This window comes from Fusarium sambucinum, chromosome I (assembly GCF_050947815.1).
Source record: "Fusarium sambucinum isolate potato_lamoka chromosome I, whole genome shotgun sequence".
Lineage (NCBI taxonomy): Eukaryota > Fungi > Ascomycota > Sordariomycetes > Hypocreales > Nectriaceae > Fusarium > Fusarium sambucinum.
In genome coordinates, this window is record NC_139294.1 from 5512763 (window position 1) to 5531000 (window position 18238).

Genomic DNA, 18238 nt, shown 5'->3' on the forward strand with positions numbered 1-18238 from the left:
GACTGCCGTAGTAAGAATTATGTAGGTTGATCCAACAGAGATCAGATATGATGTGAGAAAACGCGATCCCAGGTTGGGTGCCGGAAGCGGTTTAATAGAGGCTAGTGGGTAGGAGGCCCCTAAGCTTTAGGCATGAGAATAAATAAATAAAAGTATGGTTTAAATGGCATACTGACTTTGTAACCCTCTGGTGCTTTGGAAGGTGCCGTTAACGGCAGCAAGTCGAGAAAGTAAAAAGAAAGGAAAGAAAAGAAGTACGAGGTTGGAGGCGGCGAGAAGATACCAGATGAAGGCGGGGATGGATGAATAAATCCTTATCGCTTCTGTCGTTTATGCGCACTCGCACTTGTTCTGCAAGGTAAGTGGCTTGCAGATAGTCGAAGTGCCGCCTTTCCACTCTGTAAGCAAGTGCCTTTTTGTTTGCGACAGCGACAGCGATTGATACCTAGGTAGGTAGGCACGAAAATATTGATGAAAAGGAAGGGTCCTATACTAAAAAGCACGTAAAGTGGAGTTTGATCAAAGGAAGGTTCCAGTTGTTAATTTTGCTATTACAGAACCTTGCCTCTACTGTATCCCTTTTTTCCTTGCAACCTTGCCTGGGTCTGTGAAACTTTGGCGCCCCAGGTTTGTGAGCAAGACAAGACAAAAGATGACAGGGCATGTGTCAGAATCCCTCCAGGGCACTCTCCACTAAGGGGCTTGGTCTGGGGCTTCCATTCATAGCGGAAGACTCCCGTCCAGTCCCCGAGCACGACATGCTGTGCTTGAGTGTTTACAGCAGATGCTGAATACGTTAGCTGGGCTAGCTCATAGTTACTAACAAGTTAAGATGAGCTCTATCCATTCAAGAGAAGCCACCAGAATTATGTCTCCGCGGATTAGCAATCACTCCAAATTTCAATCTAACCACATCCGTTTCTTCCATGACTGGTGTAAGTCAAGTCCAACAAGAGGCAGTGAAACGAGGCCCTCCATGGGTCACGCCCATTTCCTCGTGCCCAAACGTACCCCGGTCCGTGGCATTTCTATCTTTGTTTCACTGGCCCAGAAGTCCCTAGAGTCAAATTGATGCATTTTGACGACGTCATCACACGTGTTCTCCTCTTAAGTGTCCCCATAAGTCAAGGTTGTGCATTGGATGCATACTCTTTTGGTGTTGCTGCTGGCGGTTCCCTGCAATTGGGCATCTCCCGTGACACTGCCTAGGTAGAGAGGAAATGCAGAGACCAACGAGAGCTTAAGATCTTGAGTAAGAGTACAGCACAATGCTTCCACGACTCAAGTTACCGACCTTTTGGAGAAACATTTACAACGTTGTACCATGGATATCGTATGCACCCATGTACCAGGTCCAGGGGTTAGTACAAAACTTGAGACCTAACCTGAGCATACCTATCTGTATAGAAAACAAGTAGCCTAAGAGCGGGTCGGGTCTTATAAACTCTTCGGGACTGGTAAATGCAATCAATCAATACTTGTATCGCAGAATAAAACGAATGCTCTACGACAATCACCGGTTGCCTCATATTTTCAACTCAGCAATAATCACTTGATACATCCAACACAGCAAACACAATGCAAGTCACGATGTAGTCAAACCGCACGCAATGTAGCCTTTTTGGTCCTACTATGCAAGTCCTATGTTTCCTGCAAGACTATTCCCCTTTATCCTTTTGATTCTACTATACAGAAATCAAGAACTTGATCCCACCACTTTCATAGTAAGTATCACACAAGGTATCCCCTCCGTGAAGTCGTTTTTTATATAATGTTCCCATTCGTAAGCGTCGCATACTCGCTGTGCTGGCATCCTCATCAGAATTATGCGCAGCTGAACCAATGAACGCCTGTAACCCATTCACCCATATACCGTGTGTTGCATTATCCCACATGCCTATGCAGTTGTTTGTGCTCCATATAACCGTTACTTATTCATGATGCTCCAGGTCTTAGTGACGAAGGCTTCCGCTTCGAAGTCGACCATTGGAAGCATGTGACGCTCGCTCATTCATTCTCGTTACCCATTCAAGAACCGTTTCGTAGCAGAGAACGTACTGTCTGAGACTTTGCACCATGCTAAGTCTCTGTCCTCGGAAATCCTCCACTGTCTTCTGGATCAGATCGACACTATCATCGTGCACCCAGTCGGTGTCAATGTTGGCGGCGCCTCGAGCTGCCTTTCTCTCCATGTTCGATCTCTGACCAGGAGTATAAAAGTTGGCGTACTTTGCAGATCGAGGTGATGTATCCGCATTCTCGCCCATAGCGACATCTCCATCGTTATCCCGTACCCGTACTGAGTCCATCTTGGCTTGTCTTTGACGCTTCAACATGTCAATAACACTGTCGACAGTGCAGAAAGTACCAGTACGACCGCATCCAGCAGAGCAGTGCACCAGCATTGGTCGCGCACGAGCATCAACCTCCGGCTCGTCGTACCAGGTGATGGCAGATGGTTCCAAGGCTGAGATCTTGGGTATTTGAGAAGTCTCAACTGGAAGAGCGGATCGCTGCATCACGTTGGCCAACTCGACAAGCGCGAGCAAGTGGGATGGCTGAGCTGGTGTGCCAAAGTCGGGCCATGAAGGGAAGTGCAGATGCGTAATCTCTCGGATGGGCGCAAATGGGTGAGAAGCATGCGAAAGCGCAAACTTTCGGACTATGACGTAGGGTGCTTCTGTCGGAGTACCCTGTGCCCCCCGAGGCGTCTGGTTCGAAGATTCCAACGTAGTTGTGGTACTGGCGCGCTTCCTTCCCGCCTCGCCGGCCGAGGCAGAGGAAGTGTGGTTGGAATCGGACCTGTGCTTATCAATGTCGAGTGATACCCTCTTTTCAGACAGGAGCTTGAGTCGGATGGCCCCAAAATCTCTGCCCTTCCAGTAAGGGTGACACTTCAACTGGCCTCCCTCAGTCTCGGCAGTCAACATAACCACGACGCGCACATCCTCCTGCCAGATGACAGACCAAAAGTCCTAAACAAAAAGTTAGTAAACTTCATAATGCTATAAGTGGCTGACATACCTCGAAAGTGGCGGGGAGGGGTCCCTGGGTGGCGATATACTGCTTGTTGCTTCGAGATGCCTTCAGGTGACTAGCGTTGATGTAATCACATGATCCATCAGGCCTCTCTTGAAGCTTGACTCGGGCGTGCTCGAAAGGCAAAATGTCCTTGTATCTATTCTTGACTCCCTTCTCAACACCACAAAGCTGTACCTGACTCCGCGTGTCCTTGTTGTGGGGGTTAAAGGCCGCGTACGCGGCTTTCATTCGAGATTGCTCATCAACCTCGATGTGCAAAAACTTATCTGAAACCTTCTTTCCGTGATCAGGCTGGGCAGCCGCCTCTCGGAGCCAGCGAGGCAAGGAGGGCGAATCCAGGGCGGTAGGTCTTGAAACATCCAATTGGCCTACACCATCTGCAAGATCCATGTTTTGTCGAATGTTTGAGAAGAACGGGTTCACGTCATTGCTGGCGTTGGGAAGCATAACTCCACCAATGACAGGGGCAATTCCTCCATGACCAGGACCAGGCTTCCCGGGTGCTCCAGTTGCCGACTGATTGTCGACAAAGTCAGAGAAGTGTTGCTGGAACGAGTTAAATCCACCCTTGAGGATACATGTGCCACCTGTGTAACCTTCGTTGGTGAATTTTTTGATCATGTTCTGCGCGGTGATCGCATCTCGCTTATCGGAAGCATGAGCATCATAAACGACGATGTAATCTGTCTCGTTCCATGTGTCAAACTTGTCTGAATCATCGCTGCTTTGAAAAGTCTGCTTAAGCTTCTGAATGTTGAAAGTGGCTCGCTTGAGAAGAGTGGTGGGAATGCAAAGGTTAAGAGCTCCCTCAATTCTGGCCTGGGCGTAGTTCTGCGAAGACCGGAGATCAAGAATGAGTAACCGTTCCTTCTTCACAGTTTGAAGCATGTCTCGAAGTTGCTGTCCAGTGATCATATGTGGCTGTCCAGGTTCAAGGGTTGCTGGTAGAGTAGCAGAGCGCTGGCCATCCCGACCGTCAGGAGGCTCTGGGCGATGTTCCATTACAGACAACCGCGGGTCGCGGTCTTCAGACCGGGTTAGATTCGTACGGTGCTGGAGAGGATCCATTGGTAGAGGAGACTCGAATCGCGGTAAATTAAGGGCAGGAACATGGTGGTGGAGAGACGATTCGGAGTTACGCTTCGAGTCTGATGAAACATAGGCCGAGTCCTGCATGCTGTCCTGATCGACGTCCATTCGACTGGCTGGTCGAACATTGGCAAAGCTCAACCCACGACCAAACGGGGACGGCCCGCCAGTATCACTTCCATGGGTGTGCCATCTGGGAGGCCGAGGGCGTGCTGGTGCAACCCCGTTTGATGTCACGGAAGGCTGAGCATAATGACTTGTAGAAAGTGCAAAAGACTTGCCCCGATTAAAATCTGCCTGTCTCCTGAAAGCCTCAAATTCGGGATTGGCATCTAGAGGAACCTGCTTGGGGATGGCGGCCTGGAAGGATTTTACAGATGATGATGGGCTCCAGTTATCGTTAGGGAGCCCTGAGGAGGAGCCGCCACCCTGCTCATTGGCCGACTCGACAATGAGACCAAAATAATTAGGGCTTGGTGATCGATCGTCGGAAACAACTCGAGGTGATGACTTTGGCGGCGGGTGGTTTTGGTTGACCGAGTATGGCATTCGTGGAGAGGCGAGAGGAGTCGAGGTTTTTGGTTGCTTGTTTGGGCGAAGCGACTGAGAGTGAGAGTGAGAATGGGGGTGTGAGTGGTTGAGATTATATGAGTTTGATCGAGAGTGGGAAATAGAATTAGAATGAGACTGCCCAGCAGGGGAATATTGTGCAGGAGTCTTCATTGTATAGTGCAAAGGCGTTCGGTCGCCTGTTCTAGTGTCATGCATAGCGAAGGCGGTGATCGGGGTAGTCGACGTCATCTCTGAGGACGCAGGGGGTAGGAGAGTCTGAGCGAGGCTCATAAAGCCATGGTAAACAGAGGCTGATTGATTGATAATTAGTTTAGGAGAGTTGATGGGGTAAAAGATTTTGAGTTGAGAGAGAAATGGAAGGTTATTTGAAGCAATAACAACCAAAGTCAAGCTTCAGGTCAGGGTCTTTTTGGAGGGCGAGAAACCTAGAACCAAGAAGGGGGTGAGTGCGGCTGGTAGGTAGATTAAGAGATGCAGTGCCCAGTGTACAGATGCCGTACTATGTACACCTCAGATAAAGATGGGTGACAAGAGGAAGCGGGCAGAGGCAGAATACTAGTTAGATGGTGGGGTCTGGTTCTAGTTCTGGTTCTGATTCTGGTCTTGAATCCCTGGAAGAGACTTGACTTGGAAACAAGCTAAAAAGGGGAGGGGTACAAGTATGAGGAGGGGGCGTTTGCAAGGGTTGCGCTGCGCTGTAGGAAGTAGGGGTCAGGTCATGTCAGGTCAAGACAGGGGACATTCAGTGGCTGGCTGTATCATGATTAGACGGTAGCCGAATTGGATCAAGGGTCCTGACGTACGTTGAGCTGAGGACAGTATTATACGGAGGCGATTAGGCTGAGAGCCCAGTTATTTGATAGTGCCAGATGATGTATACTGCACCGTAGTGTATGATAGAACAAGATGGCGTTGAGAAAACTGCAGATTCTTCTATTCGAGCAAACCCCAACCAGAATATCGCACTGCAACTGTATATGTAAAATGGCGATGAACGGTGGCAAGATGGGGGCTGCAGTAAATAACGCCGTTACCGTCGGATCTAGTGGGATGGCGACGGTGGCGTCTGACGGGCGATTGATGACGTGGGGTGGAGACGTAGAAGAAAAAGAAAGGTTGAGTTGATGAGGAGAAAGGGAAATATAACAGATGAAATTTTTATTCTTTTTGCCTTCCTTTCTATAGACGTAGTCATGATTAGATGGAATGCCTCTATTCTAGAAGAAAACAGTAGAGGGATTAGTAAAGCAGTCATTCGGTGCATTCATCAGTGGCGGCGTTAATAACATCCGGATCTAGAACACGTTTGTAATCACCTACCAACCAACCTCGCTAGAATTATACACACCGACACCGAGATACACTGCAGCTCTCATTACTGTACTGCAATTGTCCACCGTATTGTATCTTCTACTCCTCGTATTTCATTGCTCATCAAAAGCCAAGACTGCGTCAGTACGGGATGGGGTGGGCAAAGTGGACCAAAGTAGAGTCGTATGTGTGGGGGAGACGAGACGAGGACAGGCGAGGCGATCCCATCCGCTGCAATTCATCAATTTAATCCCATGCTGTGCCCTCCCTGTAAACTGTTGTACAACCCAGACCCAGAAACTTGGAGGTTGTTGGTCAAATCATGCCATTTTTACCGGCTAATAGGACTCATCGCTAAACTCACAAGGGCTTGCTTCCGTATGCAAGAAGGGACTTTTCGCTATTGTTGCTTCTTTCGAAAGGATTAGACAAAGTGGTGCTTGTTGTTGCAACAGCCCATGTCCATCACCAACGACTGTACAGGTACAGTACAGTCGTATCAGTCACGATTTAGGTAGTCTAAGCTTTTTAAGACCTCGCTCGTTACAGTAGTGACGTCGATCACAGTTGCTCATGTTACATTGAAAGTGTCCAGGTGCAGTGTTCTCCTCTCTCGTGTTAGTCCAGATACCAAAGTGGCATGTTTTGAGCATAGAGGGTGGTGGATGACAGAACTGACAATCATTAATCGACAATGCTGCAGAATCAGCTCCAGGTGAAAACGGTCGTTGGGGGTTTAGGATGGTCGCGTGTAGTAAAGATCATCCAAGCGAATGGACGCTTGCTCTGCTAAAAAGAGGGAGACCGGTCCGGAACTGCATTTTGTGTCTTGTGCGTGTGTGTGTGGGATCACTGACTACCCTACCAGTACCTAGAGTCAGATGTGCAGTTGTGCAGAGGACCCTTGAAGATCACTATGTTCGCATTTTCACGCCATTGATTGCTCCAACTCCTGATGGGCAGGTGGTTCAACATTTGCTTGTCTGACAGTGGAAGGAGACTTGTCTATCTCTGAAGGTACAACTTTGCCTAGTATGAATAGGTGCTATAGATACCTACAGGTAAGGATGAGGCTCATTCCTGAAGGGGGCATGCAGCAAATGCATGTTTCTAGGGGCAATGATGAACCAAATATGCTACAGTATTAAAGTTTAAATTGAATAATGGACAAACTGCCCCAGGTATAATAGCAGCGATGTATTGAAGATTGGTGATACAAGAGGTATCGTCTCCACTCCTTTATGACATATGTTCCCCAACCATTTGTATTCTGACGAAAGAATATGTACTTTAATAAGGTTCAAATTGATCTTCAAAACACCATCATTTATTCTCATCTCATCTCCTTACGAACTAAAGTTCTTTCTAACTTCCCCTCCTCCTCCCTCGAGGCTGTCTGAATGTCGCTGCTCCCCCTGACTATATCGTCATTGCAGCGTCAAAGGGGTCCCCACCCAAAAAGTTGTGGAACTACAGGGGAGTGTGCAGCTGTTTTGTGTTTCCCCTCTGTATTTTGTCCAACCAGAATCTCGCGTGGCTGCATCGTCAACGTCACTGGCCCGCATATAGCTAAGCTAAAAAGAAAAAAAGTTGGTCTTTTTTCTTTCTCCCATTCTTATTCTCCGCCTTTTTATACAAATACCCATCCCTCCGTTTCTATTATATCTTGCCCAGCCCTTCGCCTAAAAACAAAACAAGATCGATAAGAGTCTAGAACGATCATGTTGGAGCAAAGACCGCGTGTACAAACCATAATTCATGCTTGATCCAAGGCAGTAATTCATTTGTATCCCCAAATATTAATCGCTCAGCCTCGACTCCCGCTCTATCGATCGAGGTTCTGGACCGGTCACCAATATTACACAAACTTTGCTCCTGCGGAATGACGTAGTTAATAATATATTCCAATTGATTCACCGTTAAACATATATGCTACCGTTATGCCGACAATTTAAACGGAGTTTCAGCTGAAAAAAAGCCCGTCAGAAGCAAAGCTGAATCAGACCCGAACCCTCATCCCGCTACTGTCAGAAAACGGCTGCTCTCCGCTAGCCTAGCGCGCTGTGATCTGTGTAATGGTTTTGTTTCAAGGCTGGGCGGCTTATGCCGTGACCCCTAGCCAGCTTCAGCTATCACCTTCCGAGATGAGCTCAAGGACCTCCGCTTACATAGTAGAAAGGCCTTGAGACAGGGCTGACTTGGCGATGAACTGCTAATCGCGGAGCATAACCTAATCACCTATTGATCTCAACTCAATAGCCAGGGGTTCATCATGCGAGAATCTTATCACAGCCATATAGACGGCACGCTATGTCCGTCACCCCTGTCGTCGCCTACGCTCGAGTCACGACGGTATTCCAACGGCCGAAACTTAGCAAGCCCCGTTCCCAAATCCGAGTCAATCTGCCAGCAGTTCTTTACGGTTTCCGTTTCTGGACCCTAGATCGGCACTAAGTTTACACCCTTTTGGACGGAAGCCTCAGACATTTCTCACCGTCACCTCCGTCCCATCCACTTCGAAGGGCCTGGACCCTGAGATCATCCCCCCTTGACGGGTAGATTCTCAAATCAAACACTCAACTGGGGTTGCGCGCGGGTACAGCAACTCATCCTCTGTGATCACTGATCAGCGGCGCCTGCTCTATCCAAAAAGGCCTTTTCCCAGAACACCAGCATCCCGAGATCCAAAAGTCAGGCTGGACCTGGAGCTAACTGTCCTCAAAGAGATGCATGATCGAGTTTCGACGGTTACGGGAAAATGCTCAAAGTGGAACTGTTCGAGGCGAAAAGAAGTTCATCCCCTTACCGCTAGTTGTTCCCAAGAAACATGGCGTCCCGATTTCCAGCTTCCAACGTCAGTCAGTTTAGCCAAGGTCCAGAGGCCTGGTGCCACGAGAGGACTGCCGCCTCACCTGCCCAGGACTAGCTTCATCCCAGCAAGGCGGACCCTTGAAAATCTGGCTTTAGCAACTAAAACGCGAGGGGCACAGGGCACGAGACAAGACAGAACAGACAACACAGCATTGTAACGTGACCAGGATATACCTGGACAGTCTTTCCCTTTAGGTTTCGTCCGATATATGGGCTTTCCAACAAACCTGCACGTATTCCCCCCACGCGGAGATTGAATTTCGACTCAGCACATGGCATATACCGACTGACAACTGACAGCCGCATTTCGAGAAGTTCCCAGTGCCCGGTACTGCCCAAGGCGTACTTGTCTACTATGCGACTTCAATGACGTACAACGGACCGTTCTAGATTCATCAGGCTGTGCTTCAGCCGCGGACAACGCATAAGTCAAAGTGTTCTAGACATTAATTATGACATCGTCGACTCGAGTCGAACTTTCTGTATGGACAGTTCGCGTTCTCAGCTGTTGATGTATCAGTTGTGGTTCAGTTCCCTGTCGTAGAAGAGTCGAGGCATGTCGATCATGCAACAAGTGTCGTCTTTCTAAATACGGTATGCGGAATGGATGCACTTTTAATTGATGGCATGCCCAATGTAGCAAAATGGGGTGTGATATTGAAACGACATGTCCTCACTCCCGACTGGTTGGGTGCGTCTCATAATGGCTGCTACCCTGATCTCCCGACGTTCTCCAACGGCACGAGTTGCCAACGGATGTTTTGTTCCTTTTATTCAAAGCCAGGGTCCTTCAGCGTTGCCAATTTCCGGGTTATTTCGAATTCATTGTAATTGACTAGTAGTTAGGTGGCAGAAAAGCTGGTCTCCTAAGTCTTAGGGTACAAGAATAAGTAGATAGCCTAAGAACTATCTACGTAGCATAGGCTGACCTGATAATTTCGTATTTCACGCTTCCAGCAGCCAATTTTTCTGATACCCTGAGGCTTGGGTCTTAGCTGCGTAAAGGCTGTGTTTGTATTACGATATCATGATCAATAATAATCATCTCGATCTGAAAGCTATCTCAGACCATCAAGTCCAGACCACCCAGTCCCAGTCAAAGCTTCACAGCTGTCAAAGCTTCACTGAGTCCGTATAGAAAAAAGCCTGTTACAAGCACATCATCAGCAAATCCTGAAGACCAACATCACGATCATCTTCAGATTTGTCAACCCAAGAGACCTGGTCCTTGTACACCGCCAAAGAATCAGCTCATTCCTGTGAGCCTAATGCCAATGTCCATATTTCTGATAAACTCGAAAACAAATATCAGGCTTCACCGGTAGAGTAATCAATTGACCATATCACTTGTTTGTTGTTTACACGTACGTTGAGAAATACCTGTTTTTATCGTATTTGAGGGCCGAGCGATTCTCCCTATGCGGCGTGGTTTGTTCTTGTGAAGCGTGTAGTTATCTGTGGTGCTTCGTTAGCGTGATACACGACTCGAGGTCTCGAAACTCGTACGGGTAGTCCAGGCGCCTGGACGGCATCAATTATAGCTTCCGCATAAGTTGTGGAACTCGTCGAGGGATGTTGGTAAGACTGGGGGAGCTAATGGGTTGGGAAAACACCACGACCAACTGGCAGCGATTGACTAACATAACGGTATGTAATGCTCCAATCATAAAATATTGCTAAAACTAGAGAGAAGATATGACAACTCCATTTCAGGACTGCTTTCTATGAAAGCAATCAACTTGTCACAAGGAGGCCTGGGTTCAGATGACTGGTGTTAGTGCTCGTTAGCTGTTAAATTCCTTGATGGTCTAGTTATAATCACAACCGCCGAGCATTAAGACAATCGTCCTGATTCATAATCTAACAACGGACCATTTCATCCCTTAGTCAAGCCGGATATATGTAAAACACCACTAATCGGCATCTACTTGAGTCAACGGCATAAGCCATGGCAATTGCCTTCCTCTACTAATAAGGGCAACAGAAATGTTAACACCTAAGCTCTAGGATGTACTCTTGTATCCTAAAGACCCGGCCTTAGGTTAGGTAGCATAAAAGAGCTTACTAATTTCGTCTCTTATGCTGTTGATGGCCTGGTTTCCTATTCCACGTAACTCCTCCATAGTTCTTCGGTCTTGAACCTCGTCCGATGTTTCAACATCTCCTGTCCCCAAATTCCTCGGCCTCGATGGAAATAACTTGTTTTAAATTGGTGTCTCAGCTGACGCTTCACGAGGTCATGTCTCAGATCTCAATGGAGCGGCCGCTCTGGTGCGAGAGCACCTATGGCTTTGAGGCTTGAGAGGAGACAAAGGTCGATGATCCAGGTGATGCAATTCGAGACAGATTTCCATATTATTGTTTACTGTTTACCATGAACAAGGTATGCGGTTTTAAAAGCCACCGTCTGCTGGGCATGCATGGGCGTCTTTTCGATAAACCCGAACGAGCATGAGATACCATCACGTGGTCAAGGGTAGGCCAGGCAGATCACAAGGCGAGATCACAATTACAGATAGAATATTGTGTAGCTTCATATGATTGTTTCCGCTATTGGTACAAATTGCTATCCTTACAACTCCACTCCCGCTGTTATAACCCAACCCTTCTATGAACGAACCAGGCTCTGTTGCGAACCCAGGAGGCGTACCAACAGCAGAGACGATATGAAGATGAATGAATAAAAGAACGCCCCATGCCGCAGTTTTCTCACTTCCAAAGCTTTCCGAGAGACACTTCCTTGTCGTCGTGCTTGTTGAGAATCTTTGCTGTAGCAAGCTCAAAGTCCTCTTGTGTGACGTGCACTCTTCGCTCACGTAGAGCGTACATACCGGCTTCTGTGCACACACCCTTGAGCTCGGCACCAGAGCATCCATTCATCTTCTCGGCAATCTTGGTAAGGTTGATACCACGGGTCAAGTTCATCTTTCGGCTGTGAATACGAAGAATATCCGCTCGGGCCTCAACACTAGGCGGGGGGAACTCGATCTTTCGGTCGATACGTCCTGGTCGCAAGAGAGCGGGATCGAGAATATCGAGACGATTGGTGGCCATGATGACCTTGATGTTCTTCGTAGGCTCGAAACCATCAAGCTGGTTCAGCAACTCCAGCATGGTTCGCTGCACTTCGGAATCTCCACCCGAAGAGCCCTCCACTCGCGAGGAACCAATACTGTCGATTTCATCCATGAAGATGATTGATGGGGCGTGTTCTCGAGCCATCACGAAGAGCTCTCGCACCATTCGGCTACCCTCACCGATATACTTCTGCACCAGCTCAGAACCTGACACTCGGATGAATTTACAGGCAGTGTGGTGGGCAACAGCTCTTGCGAGTAGTGTCTTTCCTGTACCGGGAGGACCGTATAGTAAAACACCCTTGGGCTGTGCGATACCAAGAGACTCAAAGAGCTCAGGGTGCTTGAGGCCCAGTTCGATAACTTCCTTGATTTCCTTGATCTGCTGGTCCAGACCACCAATCATGTCGTATGTGCTGTCGGGAACCTTCTCCACCATCATGAGAGAGACGAGGGGATCGACGGACGAAGGTAGCATCTTCTCGAGTTTGTAGCTATCAGACAGTAGAGTAACTCGCTTTCCGGGGGTGAGTTTGGCGACATCGACGCTATCCGACACATCGACAACTATTGAATTGTGAGTATACGTCTCTTTTGTTCTGTGGCGACAAGTTTATCGTACCATATTTGCCTTCTGGGTGTACCTTGACGAGAATCTTCTTGGTGCTCATGACCTTGACGACCTCACCAACATAGGATCCAGGCTGTTGCAACAGGCCCAGCTCTTCTCTCAACAATCGTACTCGTGAGTTGTAGTCGTTTCTCTGAGCTTCAAGACGACGAAGCGCGGCTTGACCCTTGAGGATCTCGAGCTTCATCGCCTCGATCTTGTTGTGGTAGTACTCGTCGAGCGCCATCTTGGCGTAGCTCCCTTGACGTCAGGGAAACGAGCTGCTAAATGTGGTTCGGAAGGTAAAGGTCGAAAGATTTGCGGGAATTGCTCAGTTTGCGAATTGAAGACGGAGCAGGAGGTTGTGATGGGGTCGTGTATTGAGAATGTTGTCGTTGTTGGTATGCGATGTGGTTGAAGCTCGATGACAAGGCTACAGCTTGTCTCGTAATCCTCCAAAGGCGAGTGAAAGCACAGACCAACCAAGGTGGGAGCTGCCCAGAGTCCAGCCCGGCGTTATGTTGGGCCGTCGTCCGGACAATGACAGGTGTAGGGTAAGCTGTCCGAATTTCATGGAGTTCTGACGGCTGACCACCCAAGGCTTGGTTACTCCACTATCGGCGAGCTCTCTGCCGCGCTGCCTCCACTGAGACATGCTAGACCGCTTCAGTATGCATAAGGTTATGGATCGAAGATTCATGAAGCTGACGAGAGCTTTTGTTGTGCATAGAGAGACATTGTTCACAGCACGTCAGCTACCGTGGAGCCTTTCGATACCCATATTCCATCACTCCTCATGACTCGTCATATCTTAGAAAAGCGACAATGCTCTCTTACCCCTCTGTTTATCAAGCATCGAAGTCGTGCAAAGAGCCGCCCGATGATACCAACCAAGACCCTGAGGATGCAGAATGACGTTAGTCCATTGGACAAGGGTGAACACGCGCGAGGTGCGGCAAGACACACTAATCTGTCATGGGGAAAGTTGGCTGATCACGAGCAACGAGCTTGGTTATTGTGGATCAGATAAGTAGCCTAGACTAGGAAGATTCATATTTGAATTCGATGCGATGTCGATTGCCTACTTGAACTAGCAGCACTATACATATCGTGTATGTACATGAGTAATATATTGAGTTGGATACAGTACTCAAAAGTTTCTTTTACGCCCAAAAGTCCCGACGACTTTTCTGCTTGGGCCCCATTCCTTTTTACTTACAAAGTACCTGCCCAACCTCGTCAGAAGTGTTTGTTTTGGTAATTACCTTGCCGTGATCACATTTCCTCCTTCTTCCAAGGAATCTCTAGTGGATGTTACCTTTGGAAAGCTCTGTGCAGCTCGAGTAACACCAGCCATACCTTTGTACTCTCTCGGATACGCCGTCGGTCTCCAACCGTCATCTTTGTTTTCTCCTTTCTGCCCAAGGTAGTAGAGAGATATATAGACTCGACTTGGCCGAGTTTATCTCAGACCCAACGATCCCCATCTCGCACCATCGCGATTTGCAGCCGCTCAGGCCGCTTCCATCATCGCAACGCATTGATTGTACGACTTTCTAAGCACTGCATCGTGACATTGGCATGCTCGTCATTCCCAGTTTCTTCAACTGCCCAGTCACTTCGAGAACAGAGACGGGCCCATTTTGCGACTGATCGCATTCTTGTACTCGAGTCATCTCCATTGTTTTTCTTTTTTTTTGTTTATTTATTTTACGACAAACATCGAGTTTCTTGTGACAGAGTCGTGTATTCTTGACTGTTGATCGCAGCGTTACTCCTCCACTATGGATCCCCCAAGACGAGAGAACTCGTCGCCTGGGCGCCATCTTGGCGAGTCCTCGTCCGGCACTGCATCTCCTGCAGACACGCGTCACCAGCCTGCCCAGACCGAGTCTGCCGTATCTCCTGTTACTTATGGTGACAACTTGCCCGAGAATCTCCAGTCGACAGACACAGTGCGCCCTAGAACAGAGGGTTATGGTAGGTTTCATGCCCATGTTGGCGAATTGACTAGGGTTAATTCTGTTTACTTTTAGGTTCGATAAGCGGCCCAGCTGGTTCTGCCCAACAATCAAAAGAAACGTCCCAAGAGCGCGGCCTAGTTCGCTCAGCCCAGTCCTCACGTCCTTCTAGAGGCCCCCAGAGAATGCGATCTGCTACTCGATTGCGAAAACCTCCAATGCCTCGACGACCCTCCTCAAATACCCCTTATCGCGGCGGAATCTTCTCCGTCGACGACGAGGTTCATGAAGTAGAAGCGGATGCTGCTGAGCGTCAACAATCCTACCGTCGCAGACCAGCGCTCCCGACCCAACTTTCCCGCGTTCAATCGCGTCCAGACGACGACGAGGATGACAATGACCGAAGCGACCAGCCCACCGAGACTCCCACTGAAACCCCGCAGGAGGAAGAGGAAGAGACTCCCCTCGACGAGCACGACGATTCGGACAGCGATGTCAGTGAGGCAGAGAGCTTCACCCTAAAGGATAGGCAGCAGGCCATCAATCAGACTCACCCCTTCGGTATTCGAGTGTGGAAACCCGCCTTATACAAGAAGGATCGTTCGATTCAAAAGTTTGCCCAAGCAGATATTCACTCTGCCCCAGGAGGTCGCGTTAACAACTGGCTTCTTACCTTTAATCTGCTTTGGACGCTCCTATTCGGTTGGTGGTTGGCTACGTTACCGGCCCTTGGTGCCATTGTATGCCTGCTTTTTGCTGCTGCTCCTAGCGGGAGAGAGTATGGCAGGGTTCTCTGGGGTCTTGCTGGGTATATCTTCTATCCTTTTGGTAAGTTTGTCCGCCTGGAAAAGGATGAGACCTACATGCACGAGGACCAAGACGAGGGACGCAGTATCTCGGAATACGAACAATGGCAAAGTGGCGACATTGAACACGGGCGACTATTCTTTGGACCCGATAGCGAACACAACCGCTCAATTGTGGGACGATCGAGAAGAAGCATCGACTCAGAGCCCAGTGAGACACAAAGTCTTCTGGGTCGAGGCCGACGTGGTGAGCATGTTGAAACCGACATGTCTCATCAGCACAAGAGACGACTTTTTGGTCGTGGCGAGTGGAATGTTGGCCGTGTCATCTTTTTCGTCTTCTTCTACTGCCTCATCTCGCCCTCGCTCCTATTCGTGTCTGCCATCTGTTGGTTCTTGGTCTTCTGGATCCCCATGGGCAAAACCACATTTCTGCTTTTCGACCACCTTCGACGACATCCTCTGGCCTTGTCCTTCGAGAGTGATATAAGATACATTCGCGAGGATGGTGGCCCGAGCTCGTCTGTTCTCCTCTGCACATACCGTGCTGTTGGATCAAGATACTGGAAGTACACAGTTGATGGAACCAACATCTTCCTCATCAACCTGATGGTAGTTGTTATCTTTGTCATCTTTGACTGGCTTGTGGTTGAGGGTGTTTTCCATGTCGAGGGCTTCATCACGTCTCCCGCCTTTCTCTTCTGCGCCGGTCTCCTATCTATCATTCCTCTTGCCTACTTTATCGGCCAAGCCGTTGCTTCTATTTCGGCACAGTCGTCAATGGGTGTGGGCGCTGCCATTAATGCCTTCTTCGCAACTGTTGTGGAAGTGTTCCTTTACTGTGTTGCTCTTAGTCAGGGCAAAGGTCAACTCGTCGAGGGCAGTATCGTCGGCAGTATTTTCGCCGGTATCCTATTCTTGCCTGGAATTTCCATGTGCTTTGGTGCTATCAAACGAAAGACGCAGCGCTTCAATGCGCGGTCTGCGGGTGTAACATCCACAATGTTGCTCTTCGCAATTGTCGGAGCTTTTGGCCCAACCCTGTTTTACCAGATTTACGGAACCCACGAGCTCAACTGTATGGACTGTGAGGACTACAACACTGGTGAGAACAGTAGGGACTGCCGCCGTTGCTACTTCAGCCAGTCTCCTTCGCTTAACGACAGATTTTATCTGGAGGCGGTGCGTCCTTACTGCTACATGGCAGCGACCACCCTGTTCTTCTCGTACTTGATCGGCTTATGGTTCACTCTCCGAACGCATGCTGCCGTCATTTGGAACGCCGAGGTTGATGAGAAGCGACACGAAGACCACATGCATTCTTCGAGCCTCCGAACTTCTCAAGTTCACGGCCATGCCCATGCCCATACTCACAATCCGGCAACTGCCGAGACCAGTGGTGCCGATGTTCGCGACTCTCAACTTTACAAGCGCATTCTGGGTCAGTCTCTGAAGCAATCTGGGTTCGGAGAGGAACTTTCCCGCCAAAACTCTACCGCTGGGCAGTCGGTTGGCGCCAACGGCTCAGCTTCTACACTTCATGTCGTCCCCCCCAAGTCTAGTGGTGGCGAGCCATCGCACTCCGCTCTCCATGTCCCAGGCCTCAGCGAAGCCGACAACAAGATGCTTGTGCGTGAGGTTGCCGAGATTGCCGCCACAGCTGCCACCATTGCTTCGCGTGAACGAATGACAAGAAAGCCTTCAGCTATGCCCGCTAATCACGGAGCAGGCGCTCGTCCTACGCCGAGCCGTCAGCATACCCATGTCGATGTTGCTGAGACCGAGGGACCTGCCACTGAGGCTCACCAAGCACATGGCGGTCATGATGCCCCCAACTGGAGTCGCGCCAAGAGTTCCATCATCCTTCTTGGGGCAACTGTTCTGTATGCGATCATTGCCGAAATCCTAGTTGACACTGTAGATGTTGTCTTGGAAAGCTTCGCGATTGATCAAAAGTTCCTCGGTATCACCTTGTTTGCTCTTGTGCCCAACACAACTGAATTTCTGGTAAGGGTGCCTCTCGATTGCCTCGAATTAATATGCTAACCACACATAGAACGCCATCTCTTTCGCTATGAACGGAAATATTGCGCTGTCCATGGAGATTGGTTCAGCTTACGCTCTGCAAGTGTGCCTTCTTCAAATTCCTGCCCTCGTGTTCTACTCGGCCTTCTGGCCTGGAGTGCCTGAAGGTGGTGATCCGGCACTGTACACCTTCTCACTCCTGTTCCCTCAATGGGACCTTGTCATGACCGTTCTCTGCGTGTTCTTGCTGAGTTATATGTATGGTGAAGGAAAGAGTAACTACTTCAAGGGAAGCATTCTCATGCTGACCTACTTGGTTGTCATCATCGGCTACTACTTTAGTGGCTATTCGTCTGATGCTATGGGCATGCAGCGTTTTGATGTCATGGGAGCCGATGGAAACTACCAGAACTACAAGACGATCGGAAGATCGCGAAAGGGGGCGGCGTTTCCAGCTTGATTGTTGATTGATGAGAAAGGGGTTTGTTTGAGTCGAAGATTGTCAGAATAATGCATTTACGTGAGTTGTTAATACCGGACATACACTACATCATACATATAACATTGGGGGAGTCTATTGCATGAGAACCTATATATATATCGGGTTTACATTGTTGAGAGGGATGGCTGTTTTTGTACGGGTTCACGAGCCATCAGCGTTGGAGTGGTTAAAATGATATTTTGTTGAGGTCAATCATTTCAAGGTGTCAATCATAATTCAACCTCAATGTTACGAGATAGCTCTTAGGGCCTTGCAGGCATGTGTTTCAAGAGTCTGCTTAAGTATCATAAGATGAGTCACTGTTTTCACCACTCATGCTTTTAGCCAAGTTAACTGATGTCCCAAGGACAAATATGTGTGATTGTTATGGA

General features: G+C 48.8%; 3 protein-coding genes across 3 annotated transcripts; 1 reads left to right on the top strand and 2 right to left on the bottom strand.

The window, feature by feature from the left end:
- Positions 1-1952: 1952 nt before the first annotated feature.
- On the bottom strand, positions 1953-4932 carry FSST1_004476 (uncharacterized protein; the record flags this gene model as incomplete). The annotated part of the gene is made up of 2 exons (XM_083230654.1): positions 1953-2975; positions 3025-4932. 2 exons carry the CDS (start codon positions 4930-4932, stop codon positions 1953-1955), a joined length of 2931 nt encoding a protein of 976 aa, XP_083087906.1.
- Positions 4933-11595: 6663 nt separating this feature from the next.
- Positions 11596-12820, bottom strand: FSST1_004477 (proteasome regulatory particle base subunit RPT6; the record flags this gene model as incomplete). The annotated part of the gene is made up of 2 exons (XM_083230655.1): positions 11596-12530; positions 12586-12820. The coding sequence occupies 2 exons, from the start codon at positions 12818-12820 to the stop codon at positions 11596-11598; spliced, it is 1170 nt and encodes a 389-aa protein (XP_083087907.1).
- Positions 12821-14357: 1537 nt separating this feature from the next.
- Positions 14358-17825, top strand: FSST1_004478 (calcium:hydrogen antiporter; the record flags this gene model as incomplete). The annotated part of the gene is made up of 3 exons (XM_083230656.1): positions 14358-14553; positions 14610-17347; positions 17397-17825. The coding sequence occupies 3 exons, from the start codon at positions 14358-14360 to the stop codon at positions 17823-17825; spliced, it is 3363 nt and encodes a 1120-aa protein (XP_083087908.1).
- Positions 17826-18238: the final 413 nt, after the last annotated feature.